At 36.0% G+C, this 16,646-nt stretch overlaps 3 protein-coding genes across 4 annotated transcripts; all 3 read right to left on the bottom strand.

Moving 5' to 3' along the window:
* Nucleotides 1–369: 369 nt before the first annotated feature.
* LOC132304353 (protein DETOXIFICATION 16-like) lies at nucleotides 370–11,172 on the bottom strand. 2 transcript variants are annotated; one of them, XM_059801995.1, is made up of 9 exons: nucleotides 11,031–11,172; nucleotides 3,437–3,754; nucleotides 2,196–2,740; nucleotides 1,988–2,074; nucleotides 1,564–1,620; nucleotides 1,229–1,467; nucleotides 918–1,044; nucleotides 750–836; nucleotides 370–666 (listed from the first exon to the last, which is right to left on the bottom strand). In XM_059801995.1, the coding sequence occupies exons 2-8, from the start codon at nucleotides 3,716–3,718 to the stop codon at nucleotides 782–784; spliced, it is 1,392 nt and encodes a 463-aa protein (XP_059657978.1). In that variant the 5' UTR covers nucleotides 3,719–3,754; nucleotides 11,031–11,172; the 3' UTR covers nucleotides 370–666; nucleotides 750–781. The 2 variants fall into 2 exon arrangements, with proteins under 2 accessions (XP_059657978.1, XP_059657976.1); XM_059801993.1 differs by having other exon boundaries at nucleotides 926–1,044.
* On the bottom strand, nucleotides 10,872–11,542 carry LOC132304355 (uncharacterized). Its single transcript, XM_059801997.1, has one exon. It carries the CDS (start codon nucleotides 11,417–11,419, stop codon nucleotides 11,036–11,038), a length of 384 nt encoding a protein of 127 aa, XP_059657980.1. The 5' UTR covers nucleotides 11,420–11,542; the 3' UTR covers nucleotides 10,872–11,035.
* A 115-nt stretch (nucleotides 11,543–11,657) lies between these two features.
* On the bottom strand, nucleotides 11,658–15,990 carry LOC132304354 (protein DETOXIFICATION 16-like). Its single transcript, XM_059801996.1, has 8 exons — nucleotides 15,346–15,990; nucleotides 14,070–14,614; nucleotides 13,862–13,948; nucleotides 13,444–13,500; nucleotides 13,107–13,345; nucleotides 12,795–12,913; nucleotides 12,619–12,705; nucleotides 11,658–12,535 (listed from the first exon to the last, which is right to left on the bottom strand). Exons 1-8 carry the CDS (start codon nucleotides 15,625–15,627, stop codon nucleotides 12,479–12,481), a joined length of 1,473 nt encoding a protein of 490 aa, XP_059657979.1. The 5' UTR covers nucleotides 15,628–15,990; the 3' UTR covers nucleotides 11,658–12,478.
* Between the last annotated feature and the right edge of the window lie 656 nt (nucleotides 15,991–16,646).

Genomic DNA, 16,646 nt, shown 5'->3' with positions numbered 1-16,646 from the left:
TTCATTAAGTGAGTCTCATCATGACATTCGATCGCTCGGAGTCCCGAAATACGATAGCCTGAAATATTCTAGAATTTTCTATGAGAGATGGGGGTGTTGGTGAGTTTGATGTCTTCACACTCTAAACTGCAATTGTTTCATGGGTTGATTAAAATTTAAGATTTTCTATTTGATGGTCAATTGTTGATGATTTAGAGGGTTAAAACACTTGAGGAGTTGTTTAATTTGCTCATCAATTAATTGCCCAAAATAATTTTGTTAATTGATACACTGCGCTTCTTGCAAGTTAACTGTTAATATTTTGAGGATTGTTTTGTCTGAATATAGAATGCCATTGTGATCAATTATAAGATTATACCCTTAGAAGTCTATAAACAAAGAGGTGTCATAATCACATTTCTATAAATCATACATTATTTACCAGGATTTTTTTTTTTTTCCATTAGTCTCAGCTCATCTAATTTCCCATGTCATTTCATATGAGCATCATATATATGCATGTCTGAAATGAGTAGCATTTAAGGTTAACACACAAAGTTTAATTTAATCACTGGTCTTATGGAATATAGTGTACATTTTGAAAGGGATGCTGCTTAAACATCTTCATGATCATGCCATATCAATGGGGATGCTGGAACAATTAACTCTGTCCCTAGCCTTCCTTGCCTGAAAAAATAAAGCAAAGAACAGTTAACGAAAACTATTTCCGTGACCGGCCAATTTTCAGGGAAAGATTCAATTTTATTTACTTGTTGCTCCCAATCTGTGCGCATGGTGATAGCTAAAAGCAACAATGCTTGCACACTAATCCCACTAATGATTCCCATCCAAAGACCCTGCAAAAAACCGGGCCATGAATAACGCTAGAAAGCGCGATAAATGTCAAAAGGAAGAAGGAGCTAGCTAGCTATACATACATTCTTACCTTCCCTCGAAAGTCGAAAACAAAAGTTAAGATAACTGCACAAGGAATGCCCACAAAGTAATATGCTCCTAGATTCACAATTGCACCAATCTTCTGCCTACCACATCCTCTTGCTATGCCTTTTGCATTTCAAGAAATTCCCATGATTGTTAGGATCAATTCTAGGTGGTATATGTTATGAATTAAAAGCCCGAAAAAAAAAATAAATAAAAGAGAGCCCAATTTCAAGAAACTATGTTGTAGGAGGTATATGTTCAAGAAACAATGTGGTATGTTTTTGAGAGGGATAATAGAAGCTCTAACCAGAGAGTGCAGCTTGAATTCCATCCATGAAGTTGGAAGTGGCAAGGACTGGCATTACAGAAGCCAAGTATTTGACAACTTCCTCTTCATTGGTGTACACATAGCCCCAAACGTCTCCTGCTGCAACTGAAACCAAGCCAACTAGGAAGCTTGCTGCAACAGCCAGGAATAACACAACCCGGGCTGCAAGTCGTGCAGCATGTGGTTTCCCTGCTCCTAATTCGTTTGAAACTCTCGTGCTTTGAACCCGAGATACAAGAGTTGAAATTGTCAAAATAATAATCAGAGTACTATAGCTAATGAGGGGTCATGTCGCAGTGTTTAGCAGAACATACCTTACTGCACTGCCTAAACCAAATGAGATTCTGAAGACCACTGCACATGTGTTAAAGCTGGGGAAAGATGATTGAAATTAATTAAAGTGATGCACTTGGAATCATATATACATGAGTAGGTTATCCCAAGTCAATAATAACAACAAATATATTTCAGAAAACAATGTTTTGTTTTCTGATATGTAATCGCGGTGCAAGTGTTTTTTTTTTTTTTTTCCCTGCTGAATTAGAAGTAACAATACTACAGATGCTCCTCATATGCATGGTCAGAACAGTAGAAACAACAGCTGCCCAAATTTTTTGAGAGAAAATTGTTTCTTATCATAGGAAACTCTAAGAACATTTGAGTATATAGAATATTTGAGCATAGGCATCAAGGGGAAAAAAAAAAAAAGTGTACAATTATATATATAAAGATACAAACCTGATTGACATCATTGAGGTCTCTAGCTTTGGATTGGGAAGAAGACCGGACATGAGAACTAAAGATTCGAATGCCCAGTATTCCAAGCTGGTACATGTCACAGAATCAAATTATACATTGACGTTCTTTATAAGTAATTGCTCATTTCGTTAGAAAGATTAGAAATATTAATGTCGGAACTTGGAAGTGTAGGAAGATTCAAACTCACCATAACATAATAGCAGAAGGAATAGCTAATGAAAGAAATCCGACAATATTTTTCATACCCTCCTTAGAAAATCCTGTCCAAGTCCTTTGACATGAAGGCGAAAACTTGATATAAATAGCCAAAATCAGTACATTGATCCAATAAGAGATGGTGTTGGACAGAGCAGCACCTTTGTTACCAAATCCAACCCGAAAAACCAAAGTCCAACACACAAAGACATGAACTAAACTTGTGAAGGCGGTGATCATCATCAATGGCTTTACACTATTTTGAGTCTGCAAGAACCTGAGTTGGCACTGGAGGATGCCATAAGGGAAAATGCTAGGGATCAACCAACGAGCATATATCCCCGCGTGTTCTGAAATCTCCAAGTCTTGTCCACATCTAGTGAAAATGTACCCCGAGTAGGCCCAGAGGACTGATATAGGAATGCTCAGTAGCACAACCACAAGCATAGCTCTCTGCATGTGAATGCCAAGCATATGATACTGCTTTGCTCCGTGGGCTTGTCCACAGAATGTTTCTAGTGCGCTTCCCATTCCCATCTAGTTAAAAATGAAAAATTGAAATGCTAAATGATTCTCTCAAATTTGAGATGTAATCACATTTTGGATCTGCAGTTAGAGAGCATATAACTTCAGCATTTATATTATCTCATCATCGTCTGCTCTAGCCAGATTGTTCTACATGTGTATCAATTATGTTCATCAAGTAGACAATGAGATTTGAACTCGAGACTTTGTCCAATCTAATATCATATGATCCATAATCTACTCTAACAGCTCATGTTTTTAGAGTATATATATGGTGGTTAATAGTTATTTTGCTGTTGTTGCTGTTTATATATATATGTTAGTACTATTATAGAAACTCTTTTAGGAGTTCTAAGTTGCTCCAACTATGGTAGATGTGGTAGATGGTATATAATGAGAGTGGGGACAAATGTGATATATGTATGCCATACATAATAAATGAGTAGATTATTACATCAAGATGACAATGACAAAGACATACTTCCGAAGGGCATCTCTTTAATTTCATCAACATGCTGATAAAATGAAAAGGTTATGAAGCAAGGCAATGATTCAAATTTAGAACTTTGAAAAGTTTTTAATTATCTGAACACAATGAGATGAATACATATATAATGGGATTGATTTAGTGTGTATATTTATGAAGAAAATGTAAAACAAATGAGAGAAAATGGGACATAAAATAAAAAATACAAGAAGAAGCCTTACCATGAAGCTGAAACCTGTCACTCCTGCAAATGAAGTAGCCAGAGAGGCACTCGAAAGGGAAAGTTCTCCAAGATGGCCTACGAACATGACCGATATCATCTGTAGACTGTACTGCAAAAAATTAACCATAACCAGAGGGCCTGCCAACTTCAGTTGCAGTTTGAGCTCTGCAATAGTCTCTGGTATCTGACTACATTTCTTGGTCAGTTCACCACCAAGGTCATGACCCTTTTCATGAATCAGAGGAGATTCAAGAAGAGTGCTGGAGTCTTCTTCATCCATGTTTGACTGTTGCTTGAAGAAATTGGGAGGAGGACTCTGTATGTGAAGGGAAGGGTGAGACAACACCTACAACTTTGGTTAGCTAACTTACATAAATATGAAAAGTGAGGACAACCTCCCAGTGAGCTCGCACCCTCGTCCATTAGATTAGCTGAATTATAAAGCGGATTCAATGGATGAGGTGTTGAAAGTGCTTTCATCATAGACTTGCTCTTTATATGGTCCGAGATTACATTGTACCAGCAAATTGTAACTAAAAAATTAAATAAAGCTGACCTATTTGCTTGATTAAAAAAATGGGGCAATCTCTTGAAGAGCTCACGCCTTGGACCCCTGAATTATACAATGGATGAGACTGCTGAGAGCATTCTCATCATAGACTAGCTCTTTTACCATATATAATTATATATAGGGTAAAGTGCAAAAAAACCCCTAAACTATGAATGTTTTGCAAATAACCCCCCTGAATTACAAGAAACCCCCTTGAAGTATCAATTTGTTGCAATTAAGGACAACAGTAACTTATCCGGTCAAACTCCCTCACCGGAAATCTTAAATGACATTCATTGTAATATTTCCATTTTTCTTCATTTTCCATTTTTTCAGAATTGTTGTTGTTGCAAGGAAATTTTTGTCTTTTCACGTTTTGCGTATCGGACACCGTGGGGTGTGTCGGGAGTGTCAGAGAGTTGGTTGGGGGCATTCCACTTAGTTTAGGTCTCTTGGAAATGTAAGTGTTGTCATTTTTGCATTTTTCTGTTTTTCGGGCCGGACGGTCCCGTGTGGGACCTACTACCGAAATTGTCGCGCATGGGGGTGTTGGTTGGTTCCATTTGCATTTCATTTAGTTTAATTAATGTGCTTTATGTGGTATTTGTTTGGTTTGTGTACATGTGCGTGTGTGGTGGAAAAAGAAAAGAAAAGTCAAAAACTTGAATTTTAAGGGTGGGACCCACTTTCCACTAAAACGTATTAGTGGCAAAGAGGCCTTGTTTGGCCTCAATCTTTCCTCCCACTCCTAGCACTCTATCTCTCTCACTCTTTTTCTTCCATTTTTTCTTTTCTTTTGCATCAAAGCTTCAAACTTCAATTTCTCCCTCATTTGTAGGAACTTTTGGGTGCCGTTTGCGGCAAGACGAAGAACTCAGCGAGATCTTCACATTGATATAAGCAATTTCAGCTTGGGTGCATCCTAGAATTTTCAAATCTAGGGCTTGGGAATTGGGGGTTTTCCATCTTCTTTGAGGTAGGGGTTCCTAATTCACTTTTTCTTGCTCCCTTGTGAATCATCTTACTTGATTTGTTGTCGAGCATGTTAAATTGTGTTAGTTTTCCTTTAAAATGATCAAATTGTTGCAATGAGATATGTGTTTGTGTGTTTTAATTGGTGTTACATGAAATAACATGCTTATATGAATTTAATTCCATGTCTTACTTTCTGACCATGCTAGCATGTTGTTGAAAGAAGTATGTTATTTCTTTAGAACTTCTTGTGAAGCATGCTAAGTAGTAAAATCTTGAAATTGATGTGTGATGATAAAGGTTGATATGACATAAAAGGCATGAAACATCTATGCATTTCATTGGGAAAGAAATGGGAATATGGTTTTGAAAGAAAGAAAAATGGGATTTTGGGAAAGAAGTTTTGAAAGGGTTTTACGAAAACTAGGCCGCCTAGGAGTTACCTAGGGACCGTGGCATTAGTGAGGCCTAGAGGGGACTAGGGAGATCTCCTTAGCATGGTTTAGTCACCTAGGTCCCAAATGACGCCATGGAGTTGCCATGGGTCAGGGACAGTGGCTAACCTTCCTCTCGTGCCACCACGGAGTTGCTATGTGACAGGTTTCACTAACGGTTTGGAAAGGATAATGGAATTGGTTTTGGAAATGGAGAGCAACATCACATGTCATTGCATTTCATTGCACGGCATTTTCACTCATGACTTGGATTATTGACGTTGCTATTGTAGTTATATTCTTCCCGAAAGTGGTATGATCCCAATTCCTTTATTCCTTTTCATTGTGTGGATTCAAAGGGTCCCAAGAGGTGTGCCTTAGGCACCTCCTACTGAGCTTATGCTCACCCATTCATTATAACATTTTTTAGGTTACGGGAAGGAGTTGGTGGATGATAATCCACCACCAGCGTGAAGAGAACAGAAGTGTGTGTCTTACAACCATTTTGTGGACTTGATGCCATTTTGTAAAATGTCATTTTGAACATGTATCAAGTTGTGCAGTATGGCCTTGTAACTTATAACTTTGGGCCTTGACTTCATTTTGATGTAATCCGATAAATTGTAAAGACTAATGTCTAATTCTGGTTCGGATGAAGTAAATGATGTTATAATGTGATCAATTGTTGATGTTTTCATCCATGTTTGTAGTATGATTCATTTCATAATGTTTTGGGACAAACTTAGATCATTTTTCAAAGTCTCCATTGAACTTTAATCATTTCTACAAGAGCAGTTGTTCATTATCAGGCCCAGGGCTCATCAGAGCCATTTCGGTTGACCGAAATGGCACTTCGGTCGACCGATTATTTTCTTGCTCTTGGGACTTTTAGGGTTTGGCTGACCGGTTGGCCATTTCAGTCGACCGGAATAGGAAGCTCACTTCGGCTAACCGAAGCTCCACTTCGGTCGACCGAAATGAAGCTGTTGGGTGTACCTTGTTTCCTTCTCTTGCATGATTAGTCTTTGAACCTTGAAAAGTTACTTAGAACCTTTTTGAAGTATAATTAAGGCATAATGATGATGTGTTGACCTAGACTTGAGGTGTATTGGTGACGCTTTGACACTAGAAGTGATGCAAATGGACTTAGGTGACCACGGGTTCGGGTAAGGACCCGGTTAACGATTCAGACCTCTGGGTTCGGGTTATTACATTCATTCCCTCATACAAAATGACGTAGTTTCATTAAAATTTCATAGGTCTAAATTGAAACCAATGACATGATAGATTGTAATATGAAGAGCCAATAATAAATTAACACCTCAGCAACCACTTTATCAACAACCCTAGGTATAAGGAATGTGAACCACCTCAACTATACCTCATTCTCACTTTGTCTTATTCTCACTTTGCGCCGAATACAACTACTTTGGCTTGGAGACTAGCAAGCTTCTGAAGCCAAGGATCGCGATTAAGAACAAGCAAAAAACTGTAAGCGTGCTTGATTTTTGTTCTTTAATCGGTAAATATATGACTATAAATTACTAAATATTGTGTTAATCCACAAAAATTAGTTGCGATTTACTAATCTCAACTGTTATTATGTTGTTGGGTTATTGTGTTAGGGTTTAATATTATAATTTGATTTGATTTTTCTTTTTGTTTAAACCACAAAAATATGTTGCGATACTATAATTTCTCAAGTGTTCTATTATTTTTTGTTGCAAGAATTTTAGGGTTTAGGATTCTTCTTTGATGTTATTTTTCTTTTGTTTTTTTTATCTGTGAATGCGACGTGATAATGGTGCATCGTTGTATAATTTTTGGTAGAAACATTTGGTTCAACAATGAACATTGTACCAATTTAACGTTGACAATACATGATTTATTATCTAAAGAATCTTGCTGACAAATTATTTAAAAAAATTTAAAGTTTTGTTTTGTTCTCGATCGACAAAAAAAGACTTGTGATATGTGTTTTATGTATAAAGTTATGTTCTTGTTTTTCTTTATTGCATCAAACATTATATATGCTTTCATTATTTGTGTCTTATATGTTATGTTCTGTCATTTAGTGGCCCATTTGTATGTTGTTTTATTATTAAGTGGTCTTTGTTGTTCTTTTTTCTTTTTGTGCTTATTCATTATTAAAGTGTGTAATTGGTTTTGACAATGTTACTGGTGAAGTGGTCCTACTCAAATTAGTTTTTTTCTTTTGTAGTCTTATTTAAGTGCATCCTCTATTACACTTTGTGCTTATTTTTGACCTTTTTTTGTAATACCCCTAATTTTTAAAAGGATATAATTGAAATTTAATTTTTATTTCTTGTGTATTTTAATGGATTATGTGGCTTGATGGTATGTGTTTAATTGAATTAATTGTTCGATTATTTGGCTAATTGTTAATTGTTTATATTAATTGTTTAATTGTTTAATTGTTTGATTATTTGAGTATTATTATTATTAATTGTTTATTTTAATGTTAATACTTGTCATATTATGTTAGGATATTATATATATATATATTTGGTGATCAAGTATAGGATTTTATATGTGTGTGTGTAATTATATTTTTATTTTATTTTCTTTTCTTTTGTGTTAGCCGACTTAATAGGGTTGGGATTAGGGTTGTATAAACCTATATATATGTAAGGTTGTGCTTGCCAAGGGTTTTAGAACCCTGTTCATGTATCAGTGGAGGCAGGGAAAAATACAAAGAGGTTGGAGAGAAATTGAGAGGATCAGTTGGGGTTTTGGCAGTAGAGTGAAGGTCGGACCAAGGAGGAAGGAAGATGGTTGCTTATGGGTTGAACCAGAAGTAGTAGATGGCAGTTAAGGAGTCGTCGAAAATATTAGAGAAGACGGTTTAAGGTTCTAAAACTGAAACCAAAGGCAAGTTCTATTTCTTGCTCTTTTCCTTTGACCTGTGTTCTGTGCATGCCTAGACAGTCTTCGGGAACTAAACGGACATTAATATTGATTAAGTATGCATGTTAATTTAGACTTTAAATTATATTATGTGTTGTTAAATTGAAATTGATTTATAGCATAAATTGTTTCATATTATGTTTTAATTCTTGTTAATGATGCATACTATGTTGTATGAATTTCTGGGATTAATTGGGTCACAGATTTAAGTCTAGGAACCTTAATAAAATAACTACAGAGGGTTCTAGACATTGCCGGAGGCGAAGAAGATGACGGAAATAGGTAGACTGCTTTTAAGGGAGAGAGAGACGGCTCCTTAATGGAGGGAGCCGGCTCCCTCATGGACAGAGCAGGCTCCCACTTGGAGGGAGCTGGCTCCCAGCACTACAGAGCCGGCTCCCACTTGTGGGGAGACGGCTCCCAAGAGGACAGAGCTTGCTCTTGCGCTGGAACTTGCAGAAATTGATTTTTTTTTTTTTTAAGTTCTGTTTGGCAGTTTGGGTTGTTCCAATGGCATTGTGACAATTTAGATGAATTAAATGGTTGAGATGATGGGACTAACTCCTACAATGCATAATCTACATTAACAGGTTAATGGACTTGAACAATACGACACTTTAAATAGGTCTGCGTATTGTTATTGAAGGAATTAAACTGCTTGCTATTATTTAGAAATTTAAATGGAGGAATAATGGAGTTAAACTAATTCAATCAATTAATTGAATTTAAATAGTTTAACTATGTCTTGGAGGTTAAAATAATCTATTTGAGATGCATGGTAATTTATGATTGTAAAAATTAAATGCATTCTACTTAGAGTTATTATTTTGCTCGAGCACATATCAGATTTTTATTATGCTTGCTCTGGACTATGATTGATGAACTGTTTAATTCTGTTTCTATCAATTATATGGATTTTGTGGATTATATGCACCAGTATGAGACGGTTGCATATTAGGTACGAATTAGATCAAAATGCTAACTTCTACCTATTCTGGATTTTAATTGTTGAACTGATTCATCTGTTTTATCAATTATTGGTTTGTTTTGTGGATTGTATGCACCAGTATGGGACGGTGGCATATTAGGGACGGATTAGATCAAAATGTTAACTCCTATCTCTTCTGGAATAAGGGAATGGATTAATTATAACATTTAAATCCTACTTATATTTCGTGTCATGGCAAAAAACAGTTGAGCGGCACTACTTTGGTTTGGATGGATTTTAAATATATTTTTATGGTACCTCGATATGAGCTTGAGTCTCATGATCGACGGTTAGGGAGCGTATATGCATTGGGATGGATAGCTGGTTATGATGGTTTAAGGTGTACCCTGCTAGGTGTAGGTACTCATGCTCACTTCAGGTGCGTTTTGCATGTTGCCTACTAGTCAGGTTGAGACCGGCCTGTAGTCCAATGAGAGTTCTTTAGTGTGGATATATATATAGTTATAGACTATATAGTTATTGTTGAGTTACCTAGGATGTATTTGCGTATCGGGTCTCTGCTTGGACCATAATAGAGTAGAACTTATTTGTGGGCCTGAACAACTATTATTTTTCAGGTATTCGTCAAGAGTAGGGATTGTTCGTGCTGAGCATGGATCATCTACTTCACTCTTCCGGATTATGTTATTTAGGAGTTTCTTTATATTTTAGTTTTCTGATGTAGACAGTTTCTGCTGTCATTTGGTTAGTTTGGTTTTCTAAGGGTCCACATAGTATGGATTCCCGAGTTGTATAAGATGGAGGATTATTTGTATCAGAAAAATTTATTAATAAAATTTTATTATGAGGATTTATTAATGGATTATTATTTTAGTTTCTTTCAGTCATTTTTTTATTCTTATTATCTATTTTGTACTCTGTGTTCGATTATTACCAGTTTGTTTTGATATCCTCGGGTAATCGGGCGTGAGTCTGGCCAACCCGCATTCGGAGATCTGGGGGTATCATATTTTTGAAATCTCAACAACCTTTTTAGTTGTTTACTTTAATGTGTGATTAAAATATTTGGTTAACTTTTTTAATTGTTTACTTTCAAGTGTGATTAAAGTATTTGGTTTATGTGAGTTTTTGTTATGTAGATGCACTTTTACAACATTGAACTCCATCGTGTATATATACCACTTATTGAATCGCTTCCATATGGCCTTTTAGTTTGAATTTTAAGTACATATACCACTTATTGAACCAGAAAATATGCAACTGAAATTAAGGGAATCTTCAGAACCTTTCAATGATTAAACAAAGGAACATACCATAACAAAAAATGTCATCAATATATACCTATCATATTAATCATCCAATTTCTTAACTTGTTTCATCAATACACAAAATCAAACTTAATCAGTCCCAATTATATCATACAGTTAGCAATAAGGAGCTTTAAACAAGCATGGCTTTTATATTGTGCTTGGAAACGCTGAATCGATAGTTTAGATTTAGGATTGGAAAAAATTTAGTTCAAAGTTTTGATTAAATTTTTTTTCAATTTCAAATCCAAAATATTGATTCAGTGTTCCCAAATATAGCATAAAGCAAATCCTAAGAAGTTTTAAAGAATCATTTCATATATATATATATATACACACACATACATAATCATACTTTAAAATAATTCATCGTGCCTATCGGTAGTACTTTCTTACATTCAAATAGAAGACCGGGAGTTCAAATTTCTGCGAGGGCAAAGAAAAAAGGGTACCTATATTAAAAGCTAAAAGCCATGGCCATTAAGCTTAGAACAGTTGCACAAGTTGTAACAGCAAAAACGCCTCTTTCTTTGAGCACAGCCTTGACCAGGTACACTGCAACATCAGTGGTGATCTTCTTTCCCTCAGAAACAAGAACCCGGCTATGCTTTCCAGCGACGGTTAGGAGAACCAACACGGTGATCCATGTCACGACAGTGGCGCGGAGAGCAACAATGGCCAATGCTGCAACGAGAAAGGACCCTGCAAGCAGGAGGATCCAAGCATAGAAGGATGAGCAGCCACTGGTGCTGGTCTGGTCATGAGCAGTGTAAGATGAGAGGATGAAGAAGGAAATAAATAGTGAAAACAGACATGTTGTTTTGGATCTAGTGAGGTTCATATGTACTCTTTCAGGCTTATCTGGAATACAGAGGGGATATGAGGAAGGAATGAGGGAACAAGAAGAAGATGGTGGTTTGGGGTTGTGGGTGTCTTTTTGGGCATTGAGTGCTTGTTGATTTTTTTTTTGAAATTGGAAGCCATGTGCTGCACATGGGACGGTCAATTGTGGTAGCTCAGTAGACTAGCACCTACCTCAATAACAATTGGGGTATAACAATTGGGTATATATATATATATAGACACCAATTGTGTGTGTGTATATATATATTCAGACAAATTGTTGTGATTTACAAAAGCAGTAATGTTACATTTGGAATATCAAATTAGAGGAATTTTAATTTAAAATTTTAACTAATTTTTTTTATTTCTAAATTCATGTCCCTGATTTGGTACTGTGTACGATGTGACGGAAAAAAGTGTCACGAGTCCAAAGCCATGACAACTCATACTATTATTAAACAATTGTTATTTGATAAAATTGAAAATGAAGTACTAATTTTTTAAGGGCTGAATTTTGAAATGTAAAAATTTAAATACGGAGTATTAATTATAGATTAAGAAAATTTTTACACTTTCAAAAATTTAAGTGTAAAAATTAGGTTAAAATCGTTCATTAAGATGGCTTTGGACTCGTGACAAGTTAGAGAAGTGTTCATAGAGAGGAAAGTCTCAATTACTTAAAATTTCATACTACTATTTTAACCTCATAATGAACGCTTTTCTAAATTGGCCCACCTCAACTTTTAAAATTTTGTATTTTTGTATGTATAATTCTTTAAAATTTTAAAATTGTTCTCTCAAAATTTTTTTTATTGCATTGTACACCCTTGACACAATTTCTGCCTCCGTCCCTGAGAGGTATCACATGTCAAAATACCGCTGGAGTATTGTAACTTCTCTGATAGCTCTTGTGCTTAAAGCTTATGCTTCCTACTTAGCACAAAGTTTAATATAATCACTGGTCTTATGGAATATAGTGTACATTTTGATAATTTGTATCATCAAACTTCCATATATGTCTTAGAGTGGAAGGGATGCTGCTTAAACATCTTCATGATCATGCCATATCAATGGGGATGCTGGAAGAATTCACTCTGTCCCTAGCCTTCCTTGCCTGAAAAAATAGTGCAAAGAACAATTAACGAAAACTATTTCAGTGACCGGCCAATTTGAAGGGAAAGATTCAATTTAATTTACTTGTTGCTCCCAATCTGTGCGCATGGTGATAGATAAAAGCAGCAATGCTTGCACACTAATCCCACTAATGATTCCCATCCAAAGACCCTGCAAAAAACCGGGCCATGAATAACGCTAGAAAGCACGATAAATGTCAAACGGAAGAAGGAGCTAGCTAGCTATCTATACATTCTTACCTTCCCTCCAAAGTCGAAAACAAAAGTTAAGATAATTGCACAAGGGATGCCCACAAAGTAATATGCTCCTAGATTCACAATTGCACCAATCTTCTGCCTACCACATCCTCTTGCTATGCCTTTTTCATTTCAAGAAATTCCGATGATTGTTAGGATCAATTCTAGGTGGTATATGTTATGAATTAAAAGCCCTAATTTTTATTTTTTATTTTTTAAAAAGGAGCCATTTTCAAGAAACTATGTTGTAGGAGGTATATGTTCAAGAAACAATGTGGTATATATGTTTTTGAGAGGGATAATAGAAGCTCTAACCGGAGAGTGCAGCCTGAATTCCATCCATGAAGTTGGAAGTGGCAAGCACTGGCATGACAGAAGCCAAGTATTTGACAACTTCCTCTTCATTGGTGTACAGATAGCCCCAAACGTCTCGTACTGCAACTGAAACCAAGCCAACTAGGAAGCTTGCTGCAACAGCCAGGAATAACACAACCCGGGCTGCAAGTCGTGCAGCATGTGGTTTCCCTGCTCCTAATTCGTTTGAAACTCTCGTGCTTTGAACCCGAGATACAAGAGTTGCAATTGTCAAAATAATATTCACAGGGTACTATAGCTAATGAGGGGTCATGTCGCGGTGTTTAGCAGAACATACCTAACTGCACTGCCAAAACCACATGAGATTCTGAAGACCACTGCACTTGTGTTAAAGCTGGGGAAAGATAATTGAAATTAATTAAAGTGATGCACTTGGAATCATATATACATGAGTAGGTCATCCTAAGTCAATAATAACAACAAATATAGTTCAGAAAACAACGTTCCGTTTTCTGATATGTAATTGCGGTGCAAGTGTGTTTTTTTTTTTTTTTTTTTTCCTGCTGAATTAGAAGTAAAAACTACTACAGATGCTCCTCATATGTATGGCCAGAACAGTAGAAACAACAGCTGCCCAAATTTTGAGAGAAAATTGTTTCTTATCATAGGAAACTCTAAGAACATTTCAGTATATATATAGAATATTTGAGTATAGGCATCCAGGATAATATATATATATATATAAAGATACAAACCTGATTGACATCATTGAGGTCTCTAGCTTTGGATTGGGAAGAAGACCAGACATGAGAACTAAAGGTTCAAATGACCAGTATTCCAAGCTGGTACATGTCACAGAATCAAATTAGACATTGATGTACTTTATAAGTAATTGCTCAATTTGTTAGAAATATTACAAATACTAATGTTGGAACTTGGAAGTGTAGGAAGATTCAAACTCACCAGAACATAATAGCAGAAGGAATAGCTAATGAAAGAAATCCGACAATATTTTTCATACCCTCTTTAGAAAATCCTGTCCAAGTCCTTTGACATGAAGGCGAAAACTTGATATAAATGGCCAAAATCAGTACATTGATCCAATAAGAGATGGTGTTGGACAGAGCAGCACCTTTGTTACCAAATCCAACCCGAAAAACCAAAGTCCAACACACAAAGACATGAACTAAACTTGTGAAGGCGGTGATCAACATCAATGGCTTTACACTATTTTGAGTCTGCAAGAACCTGAGTTGGCACTGGAGGATGCCATAAGGGAAAATGCTAGGGATCAACCAACGAGCGTATATCCCCGCGTGTTCTGAAATCTCCAAGTCTTGTCCACATCTAGTGAAAATGTACCCCGAGTAGGCCCAGAGGACTGATATAGGAATGCTCAGTAGCACAACCACAAGCATAGCTCTCTGCATGTGAATGCCAAGCATACGACACTGCTTTGCTCCGTAGGCTTGTCCACAGAATGTTTCTAGTGCGCTTCCCATTCCCATCTAGTTAAAAATGAAAAATTGAAATGCTAAATGATTCTCTCAAATTTGAGATGTAATCACATTTTGGATCTGCAGTTTATGTTATCCACATACTCTAAAAAGGTTTAAGTGTTAGAGAGCGTTTAACTTGAGCATTTATATTATCTCATCATCATCTGCTCTAGCCAGATTGTTCTACTTGTGTATCAATTATGTTCATCAAGTAGACGATGAGATTTGAACTAGAGACTTTGTCCAATCTAAAATCATATTATCCATAATGTACTCTAACAGCTCATGTTTTAAGAGTATATATATGGTGGTTAATAGTTTATTTTGCTGTTGTTGCTGTATGTATATATATATATGTTACTATTATAGAAACTCTTTTAGGAGTTCTAAGTTGCTCCAACTATGGTAGATGTGGTAGATGGTATATAATGAGTGTGGGGACAAATGTGATATATGCATGCCATACATAATAAATGAGTAGATTACATCAAGATGACAATGACAAAGACATACTTCTGAAGGGCATCTCTTTAATTTCATCAACATGCTGATAAAATAAGAAGGTTATGAAGCCAGGCAATGCATCAAATTTAAAAGTTTGAAAAGTTTTTAATTATCTGAACACAATGAGATGAATACATACATAATGGGATTGATTTAGTGTGTATATTTATGAAGAAAATGTAAAACAAATGAGAGAAAATGGGACATAAAATTAAATATACAAGAAGAAGCCTTACCATAAAGCTAAAACCTGTCACTCCTGCAAATGAAGTAGCCAGAGAGGCACTTGAAAGAGAAAGTTCTCCGAGATGGCCTACGAACATGACCGATATCATCTGTAGACTGTACTGCAAGAAATTAACCACAACCAGAGGGCCTGCCAACTTCAGTTGCAGTTTGAGCTCTGCAATAGTCTCTGGTATCTCACTACGTTTCTTGGTTAGTTCACCACCAAGGTCATGACCCTTTTCAGGAATCAGAGGAGATTCAAGAAGAGTTTTGGAGTCTTCTTCATCCATGTTTGACTGTTGCTTGAAGAAATTGGGAGGAGGACTCTGTATGTGAGAGAAGGGTGAGACAACACCCACAACTTTGATTAACTAACTTATATAATTAGGAAAGGTGAGGACAACCTCCCAGTGAGCTAGCGCCCTTGTCCATTAGATTAGCTGAATTATAAAGCGGATTCAATGGATGAGGTGTTGAAAGTGCTTTCATCATAGACTTGCTCTTTATGTGGTCTGAGATTACATTGTACCGGCAAATCGTAAGTAAAAAATTAAATAAAACTGACATATGTGGTTGGTTAAAAAAATGGGGCAATCTCTTGAAGAGCTCACGCCATGGACCCCTGAATTATACAATGGATGAAACTGCTGAGAGCATTCTCATCATAGACTTGCTCTTTTACGATATATAATTATATATAGGGTAACATGCAAAAAAAACCCCCCTAAACTATGAGAGTTTTGCAAATAACTACTTTGAATTACAAGAAACCCCCTTGAAATATTAATTTGTTGCAATTAAGGACAACAGTAACTTATTCGGTCAAACTCCCTCACCGGAAATGTTAAATGACATTCATACCCTCATACAAAACGACGTAGTTTCATTAAAATTTTATAGGTCTAAAATGAAAACAATGACATGACAATTGTAATCTGAAGAGCCAATAACAAATTGACACCACCGAAACCACCTTATCAAGGAATGTGAACCACCTCAGTTATATCTCATCCTCACTTTGCGCCGAATACAACTATTTTGGCTTGGAGGCCACCAAGCTTCTGAAGCTAAGGATCGCAATTGAGAACAAGCCAAAAATTGTAAACGTACTTGATTTTTGTTCTTCAATTAATCGGTAAATATATGACTATTAATTACTAAATATTGTGTTAATCCACAAAAATTAGTTGCAATTTACTAATCTCAACTATTATAGTGTTGTTGGGTACAATTTTGTGTCTAAAAAATGTTAGGGTTTAATATTATAATTTTATTTTATTTTTCTTTTTGTTTAAATCACGAAAATCAA

The sequence above is a fragment of the Cornus florida genome, unplaced genomic scaffold, assembly GCF_030987335.1.
Source record: "Cornus florida cultivar Cherokee Brave unplaced genomic scaffold, ASM3098733v1 CherokeeBrave_3.0.0_Hap2_Chr04, whole genome shotgun sequence".
Lineage (NCBI taxonomy): Eukaryota > Viridiplantae > Streptophyta > Magnoliopsida > Cornales > Cornaceae > Cornus > Cornus florida.
The sequence above is the reverse complement of the archived record's forward strand: the minus strand, read 5'-3'. Positions and strand labels throughout refer to the sequence as shown.

Coding starts and splice junctions, on each gene's coding strand:
- LOC132304353 (XM_059801993.1), bottom strand. CDS start 3,718: ATGGATGAAGAAGACTCCAGCACTCTTCTTGAATCTCCTCTGATTCAT. Junction 1,621..1,987: donor ACCTCAATGATGTCAATCAG/GTTTGTATCTTT, acceptor ATCTTTCCCCAG/CTTTAACACATGTGCAGTGG. Junction 667..749: donor GCACAGATTGGGAGCAACAA/GTAAATAAAATT, acceptor TTATTTTTTCAG/GCAAGGAAGGCTAGGGACAG.
- LOC132304355 (XM_059801997.1), bottom strand. CDS start 11,419: ATGAACCTCACTAGATCCAAAACAACATGTCTGTTTTCACTATTTATT.
- LOC132304354 (XM_059801996.1), bottom strand. CDS start 15,627: ATGGATGAAGAAGACTCCAAAACTCTTCTTGAATCTCCTCTGATTCCT. Junction 13,346..13,443: donor GGTTTTGGCAGTGCAGTTAG/GTATGTTCTGCT, acceptor TCGGGTTCAAAG/CACGAGAGTTTCAAACGAAT. Junction 12,914..13,106: donor AATTCAGGCTGCACTCTCCG/GTTAGAGCTTCT, acceptor GAAATGAAAAAG/GCATAGCAAGAGGATGTGGT.